Source organism: Clavelina lepadiformis, chromosome 2 (assembly GCF_947623445.1).
Source record: "Clavelina lepadiformis chromosome 2, kaClaLepa1.1, whole genome shotgun sequence".
Taxonomy (NCBI): domain Eukaryota; kingdom Metazoa; phylum Chordata; class Ascidiacea; order Aplousobranchia; family Clavelinidae; genus Clavelina; species Clavelina lepadiformis.
The window spans coordinates 2,935,843-2,951,202 of NC_135241.1; the positions used below are offsets into that span (position 1 = coordinate 2,935,843).

Sequence of the window (15,360 nt, forward strand, 5' to 3'; positions counted from 1 at the left end):
AATAGGCACGCTCGGTTTATATTTAAAACTTGCACCTATCTTGCGCCATACTTCGATAAATTTCTCAGTTAGTTTCGTTTCAACACAACACGACATTTCTATTGTCTTTCGCGCACACTGACATAGCAGAATTGAAACTCGCCTTCAGTCGCTTAAGTTGCCGCAGTTAGTTGTTGCCGTTTTCCACATTATTTGTATAATATAACATTATATCAATTAAAGCGCCTGTAGCTATAAATCTAACTATAACACCAACAACGCTTGAGTTGAGAGCTCAGTCATTGAGACAAGCTAATTTATGGAGATATGGGCACGAAAATGACAAAGAGTTTTTGGAATAACTGGTGTTATCACGTGACGATTTGGCTGAATCACACAGTTTTTGCTGAGTGCATTTCCCTTTTGTTTAGAAAGCTCGCCTGCACTCCCGCTTTGTTATGACAAACAAGCGTAGAAGTCGCTGGCGAAAAATCTCTATGTGAACCCAGCCTGCGGCAAGAATTAATTATTTGCTCCAATTGTTGGGCAAATCTGTGACCTGAATTCTATTGTTCTTAATGATCCGGCCATCTGTCTCTAATTTGAATATCCGCGTTTTATTGTATTCTTACCCATAGACGTACCACTTGAACCAAATTAAAATGGGTTAATCTTCATCATTTCATTTTTCTAAATTATTGCGTAACACACCTCGGGTAGCAATTCATTCTGCGGATCTAACTAACACGCAATTCAGCACACATAAATGCGCAGTATGTTATGCCTGCTACTTTATTCTATTTTGATTACTGATTGCCGATTTTACTGTGACCTACATCGAAACCTTTTTTAACAGGCATGCTTGCTGTGTTGAACATATGGAGAATATTTTCCGTCGCGAAAGACTGCGAGGGAAAAATCGATTGTGCAGTTGGACTGACATAACCCTTAGGTGCTGAGTGATGCTTTTATTAAGAATTGATCGGTAACCTACACAGCAACAAACAAGAACAACAAAAACGCTATAAACGTTGCCACACAATGAAATAGGCAGAAAACGCTATTAGCTTATAAGTACAAGTGGATTGCGCCTAGGAATAAATGAAACAACGCGAGACGGTAATGGTCCAATAAACACAAAACATTTTTTCCAGCCCAGTTCAACCACAAGCAAACCGCCCAGTTTCAGTTTTGTTCAATATCGGCCAATGAAATGAATTGCACCTGGTTTCTGTTGATTGATCATTTGAAAATTCATTTTAGAAGTACAAGAAGTAAAGTGTTAGGAACGACTGTTTATTCAAAGAACAACTGAGCCAATAAACTAAATACTAGTATAGTTAAAGCTCCAAATTCGTAGCCAGTTAATCGATGTCTATGTCCGTCATTGTCAATATACCATCAACAATCTCTTTTCACAGTGAACTGTACAAATATAAAGAACGAAATTAAAAATTGTGCCGTACTTACTCTGTGGAACGATTATGTCTTCGTAACGTCAATTTTTACATCTGTATTCGCTGAACAAGTCTTGGTTTTCTCAAAGCCTTTGGCTTCCAGGTTATGAGCCAAGGCCAAGCCATTAGTTGATGACTCGGCGCAATTATTCCCTTTTTTCGATGTTTGTTTGGTTTTACTGGATGGTAATATGTTGGACTTATGCGTAGCAAAGGTCGTTTCTTGTGTGTTTATTTCGACAACGCTCGTAGGCTGTGATATAGGGTGTGAAGATTCGGATTTGTTGCTCTCTAGCACTTTCTCGCGGTCAGAAATATTGCTGTTTGTTGGATCTACGTTTGATGTCGATAAAGAGTGTTTGAAGTGGGGAGAGGGCAAGATTTTCTTGATTTTAATCGAGCTGTGAGTGCTTGTATTTGATTTACGCCCAAAGCTACGACGTTTGGACATGGAACTGAAAAACTTCGGTGCGCTGAAATATTGCTTCGTCACTCCGAGTTTCCTCTGACTTCGTCGTAGGTGGTAGCGGCTTTCGTCTCTGCTGACAGCAACTTGACTGGCTTCATGACCGTCGTTTTGTGTGCTTGATTCGGACTGGTAACTAGTACCTGGCCGGCTACCAACGGAAGTTTCGCTAGCCGACTAAAAAACAAAAATATAACATCAGCCTACGTATAGGTCAAAAGCAAAAGTCCAAACGCCCGCTGTGCTAGTTCATGTAGACTCCGCGTTGCAAGTGATGACCGGTTTTAACTGGTTCTCCTCGCTCTCTCAGTCAAAAAATTGAAGAGCTAAGCAGCACAGCTTGGTCAGGACTGATTAAGAAAGACATCTGTTATGTAATCGTGTTCTTACCGATCTCTTGATCGTTCCTTTGCTTGGCGACGAGGAACATTTTCTATGTATGGTCGGGGTCAGGACAAAAGACATTGCCATGTCACATCCGACCGATTTACTGCATTGCGTCATAAACAAAAATGCGTTTGATTTTTATACAAGTTGGTTTATGAAACTTTGGTCGTTGATTAGAAAAGAAAACCCGTTACGAACCTTGTTTTCAACACGCCGTTGATGTCGGCGCTTTTTTCTTTCTGCATTGACAGTTTGGAACGTCTCTGTCGTGGTCTCTGCGGAAAAAACTTACGTCAAACTTGGGAATAGTTACATCATCGTAAAATTTAAACAGTTATGTTGCGTAATAATAATGTTACCCCATCGTCGTCATGACGCACGATTTGGTCAACCAGTTCGTTGGTTTCCGAAAATAAAATTTTTGATTCGTTGAGCTTTTTCTCCAATGCTGTGTTAAGTTTTCCTGCAAATATACTTAATAAGGTTCAACATATTTTGTTGGAAGCTCTATGTTCGATTCTCTTGGTCGAACAGCTGAAGCCAATTTTTATTTGAAATTTTATTTCTTACACACAGAGTGACACTGATTTACAAAAACGTTTATAACTTATATGATTTTTTATCTCTTTCAAATCTTCTATTTTCCGAACTCTGTCATAGCTGGTTACTTGGTTAAGTAGCTAAAGAACACGGAGTTCAAAACGCATGCCTGATGCAGTTTATTGATTAACTAAAGCAGATAATCTCACACGCTGGGATATTCTTTTTACCTAGACTGAATAAGCGCGCAGCTGCCACCCTTTCAAGGGTTTTTCTCATCACAGGAAATTCTTCTTGAATCGTGTTGAAATCGTCGACGTGCAGGGAGTACGTAGCACAATAAGTAACAGCCACCACTGACGCAACCCGGCGATCGTTAATTAAAAGGCAAATCTCTTAAAACAAATAAAATAGATTGGTGAGGCAAAACTGCAATAGAGATACCTCAACCAAACGTAATGCGACATCGCAATGCCGGGATTACGGCGTTGCTAGTCTCTGGCGTTGATAATTATAAATAAAAACAACTAAAACAGGAATATTTCAGTCACTCGCCTTTTCGCTTTAAGCACACATATAGTATATACAAGACTTTTAGTATAAGATAATGACATACTGTAGAATACTGAAATACTATGGCTTGCGATATTGTAGACCAGAATTTTCCCAATTCTCTAGGCTTGCAAGATGCTTTTAAAGTGAAGGATAAGTCCAAAAACAAGTTGATCTTAAATCAAAGTTGTCAGACAGTATCCTGGAGAAAGGATCTTCACCAATATGTTGTGGTTTTTAAGATCAATTTGTTTTTAGACTTGCTCCTCACTTTAAAATAATCGGGATAAAGTATCAGATTAATGAAAAAATGCTCAATATGTTTAATGATGTGTAAGTTGGCTTTACTTTTTACATAAAACTATTGTGAAGTTTAAAATTAAGGAAACTTTAAAAATAGTAAAACGGCCTCCCTACGCGTGCTTTTAAGGGACAACCTAATCACTCAAAAACGTTGATTTTGAGCGGTTTCCAATCGGCTCATTCTCGTCATCGATCGACTGATTAACCGCAACAGAGGTATCGGGGACTCCTATAACCCCGATAAATAAGCAAATAAAGTTTTGCTTAAACAAACATTTTATGATGTAAAATATCAAAAGCTATTGAAATCCGAAAAAGAAAAACTTTGTATTTTCTTTAACTGTTTACCAGTTAGGCAGTTACGATAAAAAGTTAGCCGATAACTTTGAATCGAAGGCCACTGGACTTGTTTTTTTATTGTTAATAAACTATTGCAATGTATACGACTAAGCATAAACATAACTATAGTCGACATGGAAGCTCGTTCAGGCCTACTATAATTCCATAAAAGAAACAAGAAAATAATAAAAAAATGTTATTAGGGATTTAATATAAACCAATATAAACATTTGCCTGAATCATTTCAGCAGTTCCAAACTTATGAGATTGTAGCATTTTGAAGCCCAATTCAGCCAAGGCTTTTTAAAACGTAGCTTGTCTGGGCCTGGGTCCATCGCACCCACAGAACCACACACACATTGCAAACATTTAGGCATATTGTTTGATAACAACCATTGTTTCGCCAAGTTATACAGAATTTCTTAGTATTTAGTTTGGGTATTTTTATTTTGTTTCAGTTGACTTGATAAGTTCAAGACTTGGTAAAATGTTGAAAGGTGCCCATGTTGTTAATTTTGAGCCATTTTTCTCACCACGTTGTTGTGATTAATAACCGTTGACAATGCATGTCCTATTTTGAACACTCTTTTGTTCGCACGTCACGGGGTGCAGAAATTGTTTCGCGAAGGGCAAAGTGTGTAAAGCTGGTCTATTGTTCTACAGAGTAACAAAGCGAATTCTCAACCTTATATCTAGCTGTGCGAGTTTTTTCTCTTCAAATCCTTGGAAGCTTTACGCAAAATTTTCAAGAATAACTTAGGTAACAGGCAACAAAACACTTATTACAACAAAACTATGTACTCTATAGTAAAATAAATACATAATAAATGTTGTCAAGCTAAAGATATTCCTGAAGAAGTAAAAAAATTTAAGTTTTATAGGCTAATAACAACAGTAGCTGAATTCCATCTTGACTTACCTCCGAAAAAAGATCCATCGGAAAGTGTTTTGATCGGTTTTTCAGTGCCGCTTTTCCGGATTTCGACAACGCCATGCTGGATGAAATACATCTTTTTTCCCGATGAACCTTCTTTGACAATCACGTCTAGACCAAAATTGATAAATAGTTAATACGATGGTCATGCACAGTTATGAGGAATGTATGATATGGTGCAAAATTACTGGACTAATTATCTAGTTGAACAATCACACACGAACCATCTGGCTGAAAGACTTCAAATTTAAGTTTCTGCACAACTTCGGTGACAAAATCAGGGTCTGTGTTTTTGAAGAAGGGCACAGAATGTACCAAGTGGCGGCAATTGTGATTGACAACGTCCTATACGTAATGAACTATTGAGTAATCATAACTATTCCAACAAGGGTCAGATATATAGGTCTACTTGTTAATCACTTCAATTAAAATGCGAGTTAATAATTAATAATTAATAATTATCATAATCAATAAATAAAATCATAAAATCATAATGAATAAGTAATTAATCATAACGAATAGCTTTGTTCATTTCACTATTGTATAATCATCTAAAATCAGATAATGTTGCTTTACGTTTCGGTTTATGAAAAAAAGGAATCAGAAATATGCACAGTTTATTACAGCAATATATGACGTATGGATGTGCAGAGAAATCAAATCCAGAGAAATCATGTAATACCTCTTTAAGATTGGCAGAAAGCTCTCTCAAGATTCCCACCTCATCAAACATCTTTCCTTGGAAGCGATGGTCGTAATAATCAAACACTCTCTTTCGTAATGATTTGGGAAGTCGCCGATATCTCATGTACTCCTTCACTTGCATGTACTGCAAACACATAGAGGTGCTCTGTAGACTATGAAACTTCTTTGCAAATATATACAAAAGTGTTTTTCAATTTAAATTTTGAGAAGCAGCTCTAAAGTAGTCCCTACTTTTTCTTTGTATTGGCGTTTGGACGAATCCATGGATTGAATTAAAGCAGTGGCGTGGCCGATGAACATTGCAAAGCATACAGCGCCTAAAGTGGTGAGTGTACGGTTAACTTGACGACAGATAATGAATCACGAATATGATTTATGGGGCAGAAAAATCTGTTTTAGAAAACGACCTGAAATCATAGAAATCATAGTCATCCAGAGATCCATAAGATTTTGAGGTTGTTCCCGACCGTAGCCTATACACAGCATGTGAGACATTGCCTTGAACAGGCTCCATGAGTATTGTTCTCCCCAAGATTTGTCCTTAAATATTGAACAATAAAAACTGAACAAGGCATTGCAGCAGCTTAATTAAACGTCTTACTCAGTGCACTAATTATCTTCATCGAACGTAGACATAGGTGACTATAGGTATATTATTGCAGCTGCCTAAGTTGACTGATAAATAAGATCGATTAAGTCCGGCCGAAAATTCGCCTTTGGTAGCCCCGTGTAGCGTAATGAGCTACGATCAATAACTTCGTAATCTAATGATCTTCACTACTTCATAGCACTATCATGTGAAAGGAATACCGTTAGACCGACACTTGTCGATTTCGGAAAACACTTAGCTCTATTCATCTGTATTTTGGAACTCTACGCTTTACAAGTACAACACGTATCCTGTGCTTTTTTCCTTATGTGTTTTGAACCGGCTATATGTTATCAACATGCAGCAAATATATAGCGCGTTCATAAGATAAATAAATAGACGCATCTTGCCTTACCACAAGATCATCGAGCCTGACCCAAGAATTGTTTGGAAATTCATTGACCATGGGTACCAGAAATTGCAAGCAGCCGTTCCAGTGACCGATCAACAGCATCAGGCAAACGAGGTTAAATATTCTGACGACAGCTACTGCTAGATCGTATTGCATTCCGACAATCTCAAAATAGAAGCAAATAATTTTTGTTAACTTTGTCTAAGAGGAGAACATATTAAAAGAAGAAGAGGAAAACATATAAAAATTAAAAAAATAAAATCATATTAAGGAAAGCAGTGACCACACAGAAGATGTTTGTATATTTGATCTCGACGCCAGGTCTCAACGTTATAACTTTATGCTGGAAACCTGCAGAACTGTTTGTGGTTTCCAAGTGAAGTAAAAACGTTCATTGCAAAGTAACACTTAAAATTTTTAAAACAGTTTAATTTAAGGACGCAATTTAATTGCTGGCATGTTACTTGTTCCCATTGATGTACGTATCTGATTAGTCTTGAGATGCGAAGTAGTCGAAGGAGACTGACAATCTTGGCAAGTCGAACAAACTTCAACGCCCGAGATGCGCTCACACTTGCTGAGTTTCCGATTGTCACCTGAAACGTGACCAAGCTGTATTAGGAATCAATAGACATCATATGAAATAGTCATGATAGCGCAACAGACACCTCAGAAAAAGGAACGTGACTTCTTGTAACTTATAGAGACTACCAACGTCACTGAAAATGCAACCTTGTATTGATTGCATGGGTAATGTTTCAAACAGGTCCCGACAGTATATAGGCCTAAGCTAAGTATCAAATATTCAACAATGAAACAAAAACTATACTAGACATTAATTGATAACCTGAGGCTTGAAACTTTCTATGTATTATTTTATTAGCGTGTGGTATAACAAAGGACAAAACTAAAAATAAAAACAAATATTGATAAAAATTTTGGTAAATCTCCACAAATAACTTGCTTGTCCAATACTGTTCTTCTAATTGTTTCAACAAATAAAATCATAAAACTAAGAATGGCCAAAAATTAAAATTTTGACTTGCTAAGAAAAAAAGTGTCAACGTTGCATTTTACTTTAATTCAAACTTGCAGTACTTTGTTTTCAAGATCGGTCGATATAGGATTAGAAGGATTTTTATTTTCCATTATCGTAGGAGGGCGACGAAAATTGAAACCTTATTTAAAAGCGAAATCGTTATAAAGCAACTCCTAATCTTCAGGGGCAGAATCGTTTGTAAGTTCAAAGTTTAATGATACATGCTGCACATGCAGGCTTGTCGGCGCATCCCGAAATGAAATACAAACAAAAACAAATACATTAATGTATCAAAACCAAGACGGTGTCATATTAGACAATTTTGAACGTTGTCTCATCCAAATGAAGACAAAAAAGACTAAAAACCTAACCTCTGTCAACTTTGTATAATACCACCGATTCATCACCTGCAGAAGGTAATCAACAGGGATAGTTGAAACCAAATCAATGATGAACCATGACCTCAAGTATCGGAGTCGAATCGTTTTTAAATCCAATATGACGTCACCGTCTCCGGAATCGACTATGACGCCCGTGTGAAAGTTGGCCACGATATCGAAAAGAAACCTGTTTAAAAGCGGTAAGAATCACGATTTACTGAAAAAATCTTGTTTCAAAAAAAAGAAGTTGTTAAAAATAACCAAGCCTTCTAGTTAAAACCTTTCCATCTATGTACACATAGCCTACGCCCTACTGTTAATATATGACCATAAAAATATTGCTCGTTTAACTTTCGCAAACAATGTTTGGTTAAAAACAGAATTGGTACCAAACATCAAGACTGAGATTGAAAGCAATCCATCCAGAATCGGTTGTCATCTCATCGTTAAAGAATGAGATTGCAACCGGGATGACGAGCATGCTTGTGATCAGCAAAAGCAAGGTGATGCAATCCCAATAAAATCTGCACAAAAATTAAGAATTTTAAGTCATTTGTGCAAAGTATACCGTCTCCAACCATGCCACATTCGTCACCAAGGCTGTGCTTGTCTACACCATTCTTGTAAACTGTAAAGAGACAGACAATGCAGAAAAACAGATCGGATTTGTTTCGGAAGACTATTTCCTTGTTAAAATCTTGACGTTATAGCGGTCTTCATTAAGCGCAAGTTATAATGCTGCCAAAATTCCGGTTAAGTTATTTGCCATATCCAAGGTTTACAACCAACGGGGAATCTTTCAGAGTGCTCCAAAGCTCTGTTCAGACTGTACCTGAAATTTGAATAGGGATGAATGACGGAAAATCCTGCATTTTCGTGCCTTTGCTGTTCCTCCTCGACTGCTTTTTCACTCCCGTACATTCTCACCGAAAACTTTGTCACCGGTAAGGACATTGATGCTCCTGAGTACCTAATGGGCGATAAAAATAGAAAGTATTTGAAAACAATTTAGACTGAGTCAATCTTTAAAACCTGCCTTCTGTTCAGCTTTGCTGTACGATTCACGATATAAGTATTAATTTGAAAATTTTTCAACCAAACCAAAACATTCATAAAAAACACAGCATCAGTCAAACTGGTCTGCCTCTGCTGATGGATGAAATGTCGAAACGAAATGCCAATCTTGAAGCGTTTGAAAATTAAAACTTTTATGGTCACTGACTATCTTGGGTAATGAGTAATAACTTTAACTCAAGCAATGGCCATCAACAAAGTTTTAAAATCAAACAAAACACGGTCTCATATACAAAAATCTTTTGAAGCGAAAGCTTTGCTTTTCGTCCTACAACGCTTCAACTTATACCACACTGTGGAAGCTCGCTTAATGAGGTAAATTGCAGAAATAACATCTCTTATGAAGCTATACCACTCTGGGAGTTCTTTCATGTTGGAACTTTTACGAGCCCTCAGGAGATTTTCGATTGTTGAAAACGTTCAAACATATATAATCATGGTTGATAGCTGTCACCATTTCACCGGAAAAATATTGAATGTTTAAAGCGTTGTTTTCGATTTCTTGTCAAGTTAACTTGACCTTTTTAACTAAATTACTCTAAACCTAACTTTCTCAGTCTAAATTTCAAAATTCTAATTGAATCCTGATGGACATTTTTATCTCTTTAAGGTTTAGCACAAAAATTTTATAAATATCGTTTCGGTGTGATATTATCACTACCCGTGTACATTTGATAAAAAATAATAAATAATTAATTGTAACGGTGAAATTAATGACTTATCATTAAAATTGCATTTGAAGAAAATGTGCAACGCATCATTATTTTTGATAAGCAACGCACAGACAGTGGCAACTTCACAAGTGAAAAAAATCCATATCTATAAGAAAATGATCTTGCCGACAAAATATCGTACAACATCAATTACGTGGGCACTGTCTTAGAGGACACATTTTTATGATAATTGTGCAATCAAAATTGGCAAGTATTATTTGACACTACTCCATTATAATTTTTCCATTTCCATTTGTACTAATGCCAAGTTCCAGCTTTTCCTAAGGCCTAAGGCATGATGCAAAGTACATGGATGGCATCACAATCTTTACCCTCAAGGCGATGAAAATCTTTACGCGATTTAACATCGGCGATGAGTTCTCACCGCTCGAACCGGATTTACCAAGCTTATTTGTGTGCAATTTCCGGTTGTGTATATTTCGTTTTGTTGTTTTTTTTCATTTTTGTCTTGCGTAAATTTAAAAGAATTTCAATGCCTTGCCCAAAGGCATTACAACAGTGAAGCAGCTGGAAATTGAAAATGAATTCGCATCATCGTGAGCCCGGCATTTTAATCACTCTGCTACCGAGTCGATGCGTTTTAAAACATCTTCGGTAAAAATAACAAAGCCGGAAAAAAGCCAAACGTTTCCGGCAAGATGATAACGGTCAGTACGTACCAGGCCAGAGTGTACAAAGCTGATTTGTTTCGCCTGCTACGAAACCTTCGTTTCCAACCTATCATTTTCTTGACTGAGACCAGCAGAGGTAAATTGCATAGAGTTACTTCCACTTCGTTGACGAATTTCTTCTTTCTACGTGCTCTACGTGCTAAGCTGTTACGAGTTTACACAAAGCTTCTAATTTTCATGCAACGCCTCTTCGATTTGATTTGCAATACGGTTTCATTGGAGGCATAGAAAAAAATTCCCCTTAATCTACATGGACCTTTTAATTAATAAACCTTCATTAATGCTTTCATTCGCACTATATTATAGAAAAGCTATTGCCCTCACCTACAATGACCTTTGAGTGAACAAAGTCAAAAGCAGCGTTGAAAGGTCTTTAGTCTTATTTCATGCAGTTTTCTATGTTACATGGTTAATTAAACAAACTTAATTTAACAGCCAATTGAGTCTCACAGCAAGGACACGGGCATGGAAATCGAAACATTTCCTATACCTTAGTATAGTGCAGTAGAAAAAGCTCACGATCGATTGTCAGAAGCCAGCGGCGACTTCAATTAAACGTGCTGCTGCAAGAACTTCCCGACCTTGTTTTTGGCTGGGCTAACGAGAACCAACGCTTCGTTGATCGATATTAGGCTCAGTGGAGCGAGGTTTCATTCACGGGTTTGCTTGCGCAACCCCTGACGTAGCTTCTTTTAGCTTGGTGCCCGTTTTACAATGGGGACTTTTAGTAGCTTATTCTTAACTCTGAAATGATTTAAACCAACCAGTAAGAATCTTGAGTACACGCCGTCACCGCAATTGCTTGAACTTTATTCAATATTTTTGCAAAACTTAACACAAACACTAACAATTTTCTTGCAATTTCAATATTATAGATCAATTTTCTATTTTTGTAGTTTTCATTTGCTAACGTTTGTTTCTATGACTTAACATTTTTGAAACTTTTTAAAACTTTTTTCTATGCAGCCAAAGATGAGAAATTTATATTTCAAATACTAAGTAACTATAAGAACTATAAGGGGTTGGATTAACTGTTGGATTGGAAATGTTGGAATTGGAACTGTTAGAATTAAAATCGGAACTGTTACTATGATAGAAATTCAAAACAAAAACTTTTTAAATTATTTTCGTTTTATCTTCAATGCGTTATTCAGTCTATCATCTATCAATCAAACAATCATCGTTATTCAGAGTATAATAATGACATAATTGTCTGCAGTTTATGTAATAAATAACTTGCCATAATAATAACAAACTAAAGTGTATATAGAAACTGAACCGTTTTATGGTAGTTATTGTATTTGTTGTGATCATTGCACGAATAACTTTATAGATAACTGCAAATTTTTATCTAAATTTTTAAGATTTGAGATTTATTAATACTGCCGCGACATCTTTTGGATAAAACAATGTGCGTATACTAACAATAATTAACTAATCAAAGTTTCGCTGTTAAGCCGCAAAAGTTCTTCGATAATACCTATTTTATTTAATTATTAAACAAAGGATATTTTATAGTTAAGGATTTTATTCAACCATAACAATCCAATCAATTTTTGAATTTTGTTTTGCCGCTTTATCTTAACAAGAGAGACCATAAATTTCAATTTTCAAACATAAAATTGCAGAGAAACAAATGCACAAAATATTGCTGTATCACGCATGAGATCAGACATACATTTATTTTTCAGAAAATCATGTTTGTCGAGAATAATAGAATTTAGGATGCCTGGAAAACCTGTGATTTTATGTTTATGAAAATCAGTACAATCCGTCTGATACCTGCCGCAAATTAAGTAACTACCATCTTTGTTATACTTTTAACGACCTCTACCTGCAACTTATAATTATCCCATCTGATAGTGTTTGACTTTCAACTTACTACAAGTCTTTCAAATGAGTGCCCCACACGTGCATTGGTTATTAAACTCGAAAGCGCTTGCTCTGATCATTACGCCTTCCAACGAACACGACGTGTAATTTTTAATGATTATGTTTGATGACAAAATTACCATTTTTCTATGATGCTTGCATAGTAATAGAAATCTAATGAACCTAATGAGTCCTTTTACACCCAGTGAGCTAAAGTTCTCAATGTAAATCACCGGTCAATTTCAAAATCGTGGAAGCGGTTAGACTTGATATAACTTTATGTAGTCATAAAGACTTACCAATTTCCGACTTTCTCAAAATACAAAGGCCCTAAAACAGGGTTTTCTTTATGGTCGTCGACTTCTTCCGGGACTGTGGATCTTTCTCGACTATCGTGTTCTTCGATCTTACCAAGCATTTTAAACTAGGAATGTTACAGAGCTTAACTTAAAACTACACTGACTATTTAAGCAGAAAAAACCTATAAAAGCATTTCAGATTTGCCTGTCAAGTAGCTTTTTTACGTTTTTATATTTTTTACAACTGATCGAAATACTCTGATCGATGCCAGATAAAGCTTGTACTGAAGTAACTAGTAATGTTGTAATCACTAACCTCGAGTTATTTGAACAATTAAGCTACTTAAGGTTGTTTCTTATGGTAAAGCTTAGAAAGGTATTTTCTTTACGAATCAGATTTTATCTGACGTGAAATAATATTGATTTGAGCAATCCCTTTAAGCTTAAAACTCTAAATTTAAACCTTTTCGACGTAGGACCCGTATCAGTTCCTATCAAATCGATGTGCCTAAATTTGAAATGGCAATAAATTGCATGTCCCGCCATCCCTTATTCATCGGAAGCAAAATTCATCTGGTCTGCAAATGTTGTATAGACTTCGATTTTGCCCAGGCGTTAAAAGATTTTCCCTTAGGCCTAACCTTCCCTTAGTTTAGTGGTTGCCTCATTTTACAATTTCCTGCTGCGAAACCGTTTGGCCCGTTGAACTTGGTTGACCTGACTGCACAGCTTCCATAAATGTTGTAAGACGTTCATGTTATCTAAACATAACAGGTGTTTTGCGAAATGCTTTTAAGATGCTTTGACCGGTTGACTGAAAGAGAGGATGATGAAGTGTGTGTGTGTGTGCGCGCGCTCGCGGTAAAACGTTTTGTCGGAGAGAATTTGAATTCTGTAAATAAACTATATAAATCAGTTTATATAGTTTATCAATTTATTTAATGATCAAAAGTTTGAGAATACCCTAAAAAAATCATTAAAAATTCGCCTCGCTCAGTGCGTTGCGTTTTTTTTGCAAATAAGAGGTTTTGCGATTTGTTTAAATGCGTTTTGCGATTTGCATCGGACATACAAAGAAAGAAATAAGCTGAGGTATGAGAAAAATCGTTTAAATGTGAAGATGTAACAAATAATAATAATAGACCACTTTTGTCAAACCAAAACTTTGCTTTGGATGTATCACTTGCGTATATTATTACAAAGGTTATATTATGGCTGCTATGGCGCACAAAATTTTTTTTGCTAACTAGTAGGGATATTCCTTTCCAATTAGGCTACTCCATTCATGTCAACCGCTACTTCTTTGGCCTTTTACAAATTTCGTGCTTTCCGTCATTTCAGCTATACCGCGTGGCTTTTGTTTATATCGCACTGCAGTTAGCGGAAGATTGGCTCTGTTTGATTTGTGTGCTCAACGTAACGTGCTTCCTGGTAACAACCTTATAGAGTTATATGCAAGTCGGATTACTGTTCAGTCAGTAATCCAGCAGGGACGACGTAATTACGTTTCTAATTAGCACGCAAAGTCCTAAACGTCTGTCAACAGTAATTGTGTTTTAGATGATATTGTTTTCAGTTATTCCAAGATTTTTGAATAAGCTCCAGTAAAGCAACTAGTTTTGTTTTACAGATAAGTATTGGTTCAATATTGATATATATTGCGGTTTTTCGTTAAACTGTTTCTTGCTTCATATATCATATCATCATCTTAATAATATCATGAAATGATGCACATTTTAAAGCAAACAAGGAGGGCAATTTTAAAGATTGCCTTTAAAATTTCTAAGTTTTTCCACCTAGCCCAGAATGCGCGGGGGCGCAATAAATACATTTTTACGCTTCAAAAACACTTTACAACATCTCAAAATGAAATGTATTCTCTTGTTTTACGTACAATAGCTGCCTATTTATAGTTTACAACTTTTAAACGCCGTAAACGAAAATCTTTAACGCCCTATATCTCCCATTTTTAGTTTTCCTGTTGGTGGAAGCTGAAAAGTTATCGCATGCAAACCTACAAAAACCTATGGACCAAAAGAATTAAGATCGTGAAAAGTCATGACCCAACAGGCTTCTTATACGCTAGTGGTTATAAGTATTTAGCATTGTTATGCAATAAAACTTCAATAGATTTTATAGATTTTTGTTTAAGTTCACCAGAATAAATCAATCAAATAGAACGAGTAACCTACATGTGATACAAGTTACATAGAGATGGTAATTACGAATTATCATGTCAGTGGAGAAAATTATGATCCTGAAATTAATACGGTGACAGCCTGAAACTTTTCAGGTCTAATAAGAGTAAATTGAAAAAACACAGCTAAAAACTGGCAGGCCACGTTGCGGACACCTATGGATGAGGTCATGACACAGAGTGACTTAAATTGATATAAGTCAGAATAAAATGACTTGGCAACAACCATACTAACAAGATTTACATTTTAGCGGCAAAAATGTTTTTACGATCCTGGACTACTGTAAAATGTTCAAGGTGTCAGAAATCAGAATCACTATGGTGACGTATTAGTATTGTTTTGAGTTTGGGGAACTCCCGATGTAAAAAACAAAATTTTGCTTCAACTCGGTTTGTGGCCTTCCTTAATGCTGTAACCTTTGAACTCTGGG

General features: G+C 36.2%; 1 protein-coding gene across 2 annotated transcripts; it reads right to left on the reverse strand.

Moving 5' to 3' along the window:
• Window positions 1-933: 933 nt before the first annotated feature.
• On the reverse strand, window positions 934-10,913 carry LOC143445883 (potassium/sodium hyperpolarization-activated cyclic nucleotide-gated channel 3-like). Of its 2 annotated transcripts, XM_076945261.1 has the most exons (17): window positions 10,550-10,913; window positions 8,915-9,052; window positions 8,472-8,606; window positions 8,110-8,269; window positions 7,128-7,259; window positions 6,667-6,828; window positions 6,070-6,202; window positions 5,894-5,979; window positions 5,640-5,786; window positions 5,182-5,302; window positions 4,943-5,068; window positions 3,060-3,224; window positions 2,649-2,752; window positions 2,488-2,564; window positions 2,293-2,392; window positions 1,450-2,079; window positions 934-1,210 (listed from the first exon to the last, which is right to left on the reverse strand). In XM_076945261.1, exons 1-16 carry the CDS (start codon window positions 10,612-10,614, stop codon window positions 1,462-1,464), a joined length of 2,469 nt encoding a protein of 822 aa, XP_076801376.1. In that variant the 5' UTR covers window positions 10,615-10,913; the 3' UTR covers window positions 934-1,210; window positions 1,450-1,461. The 2 variants fall into 2 exon arrangements, with proteins under 2 accessions (XP_076801376.1, XP_076801375.1); XM_076945260.1 differs by having other exon boundaries at window positions 934-2,079.
• Window positions 10,914-15,360: the final 4,447 nt, after the last annotated feature.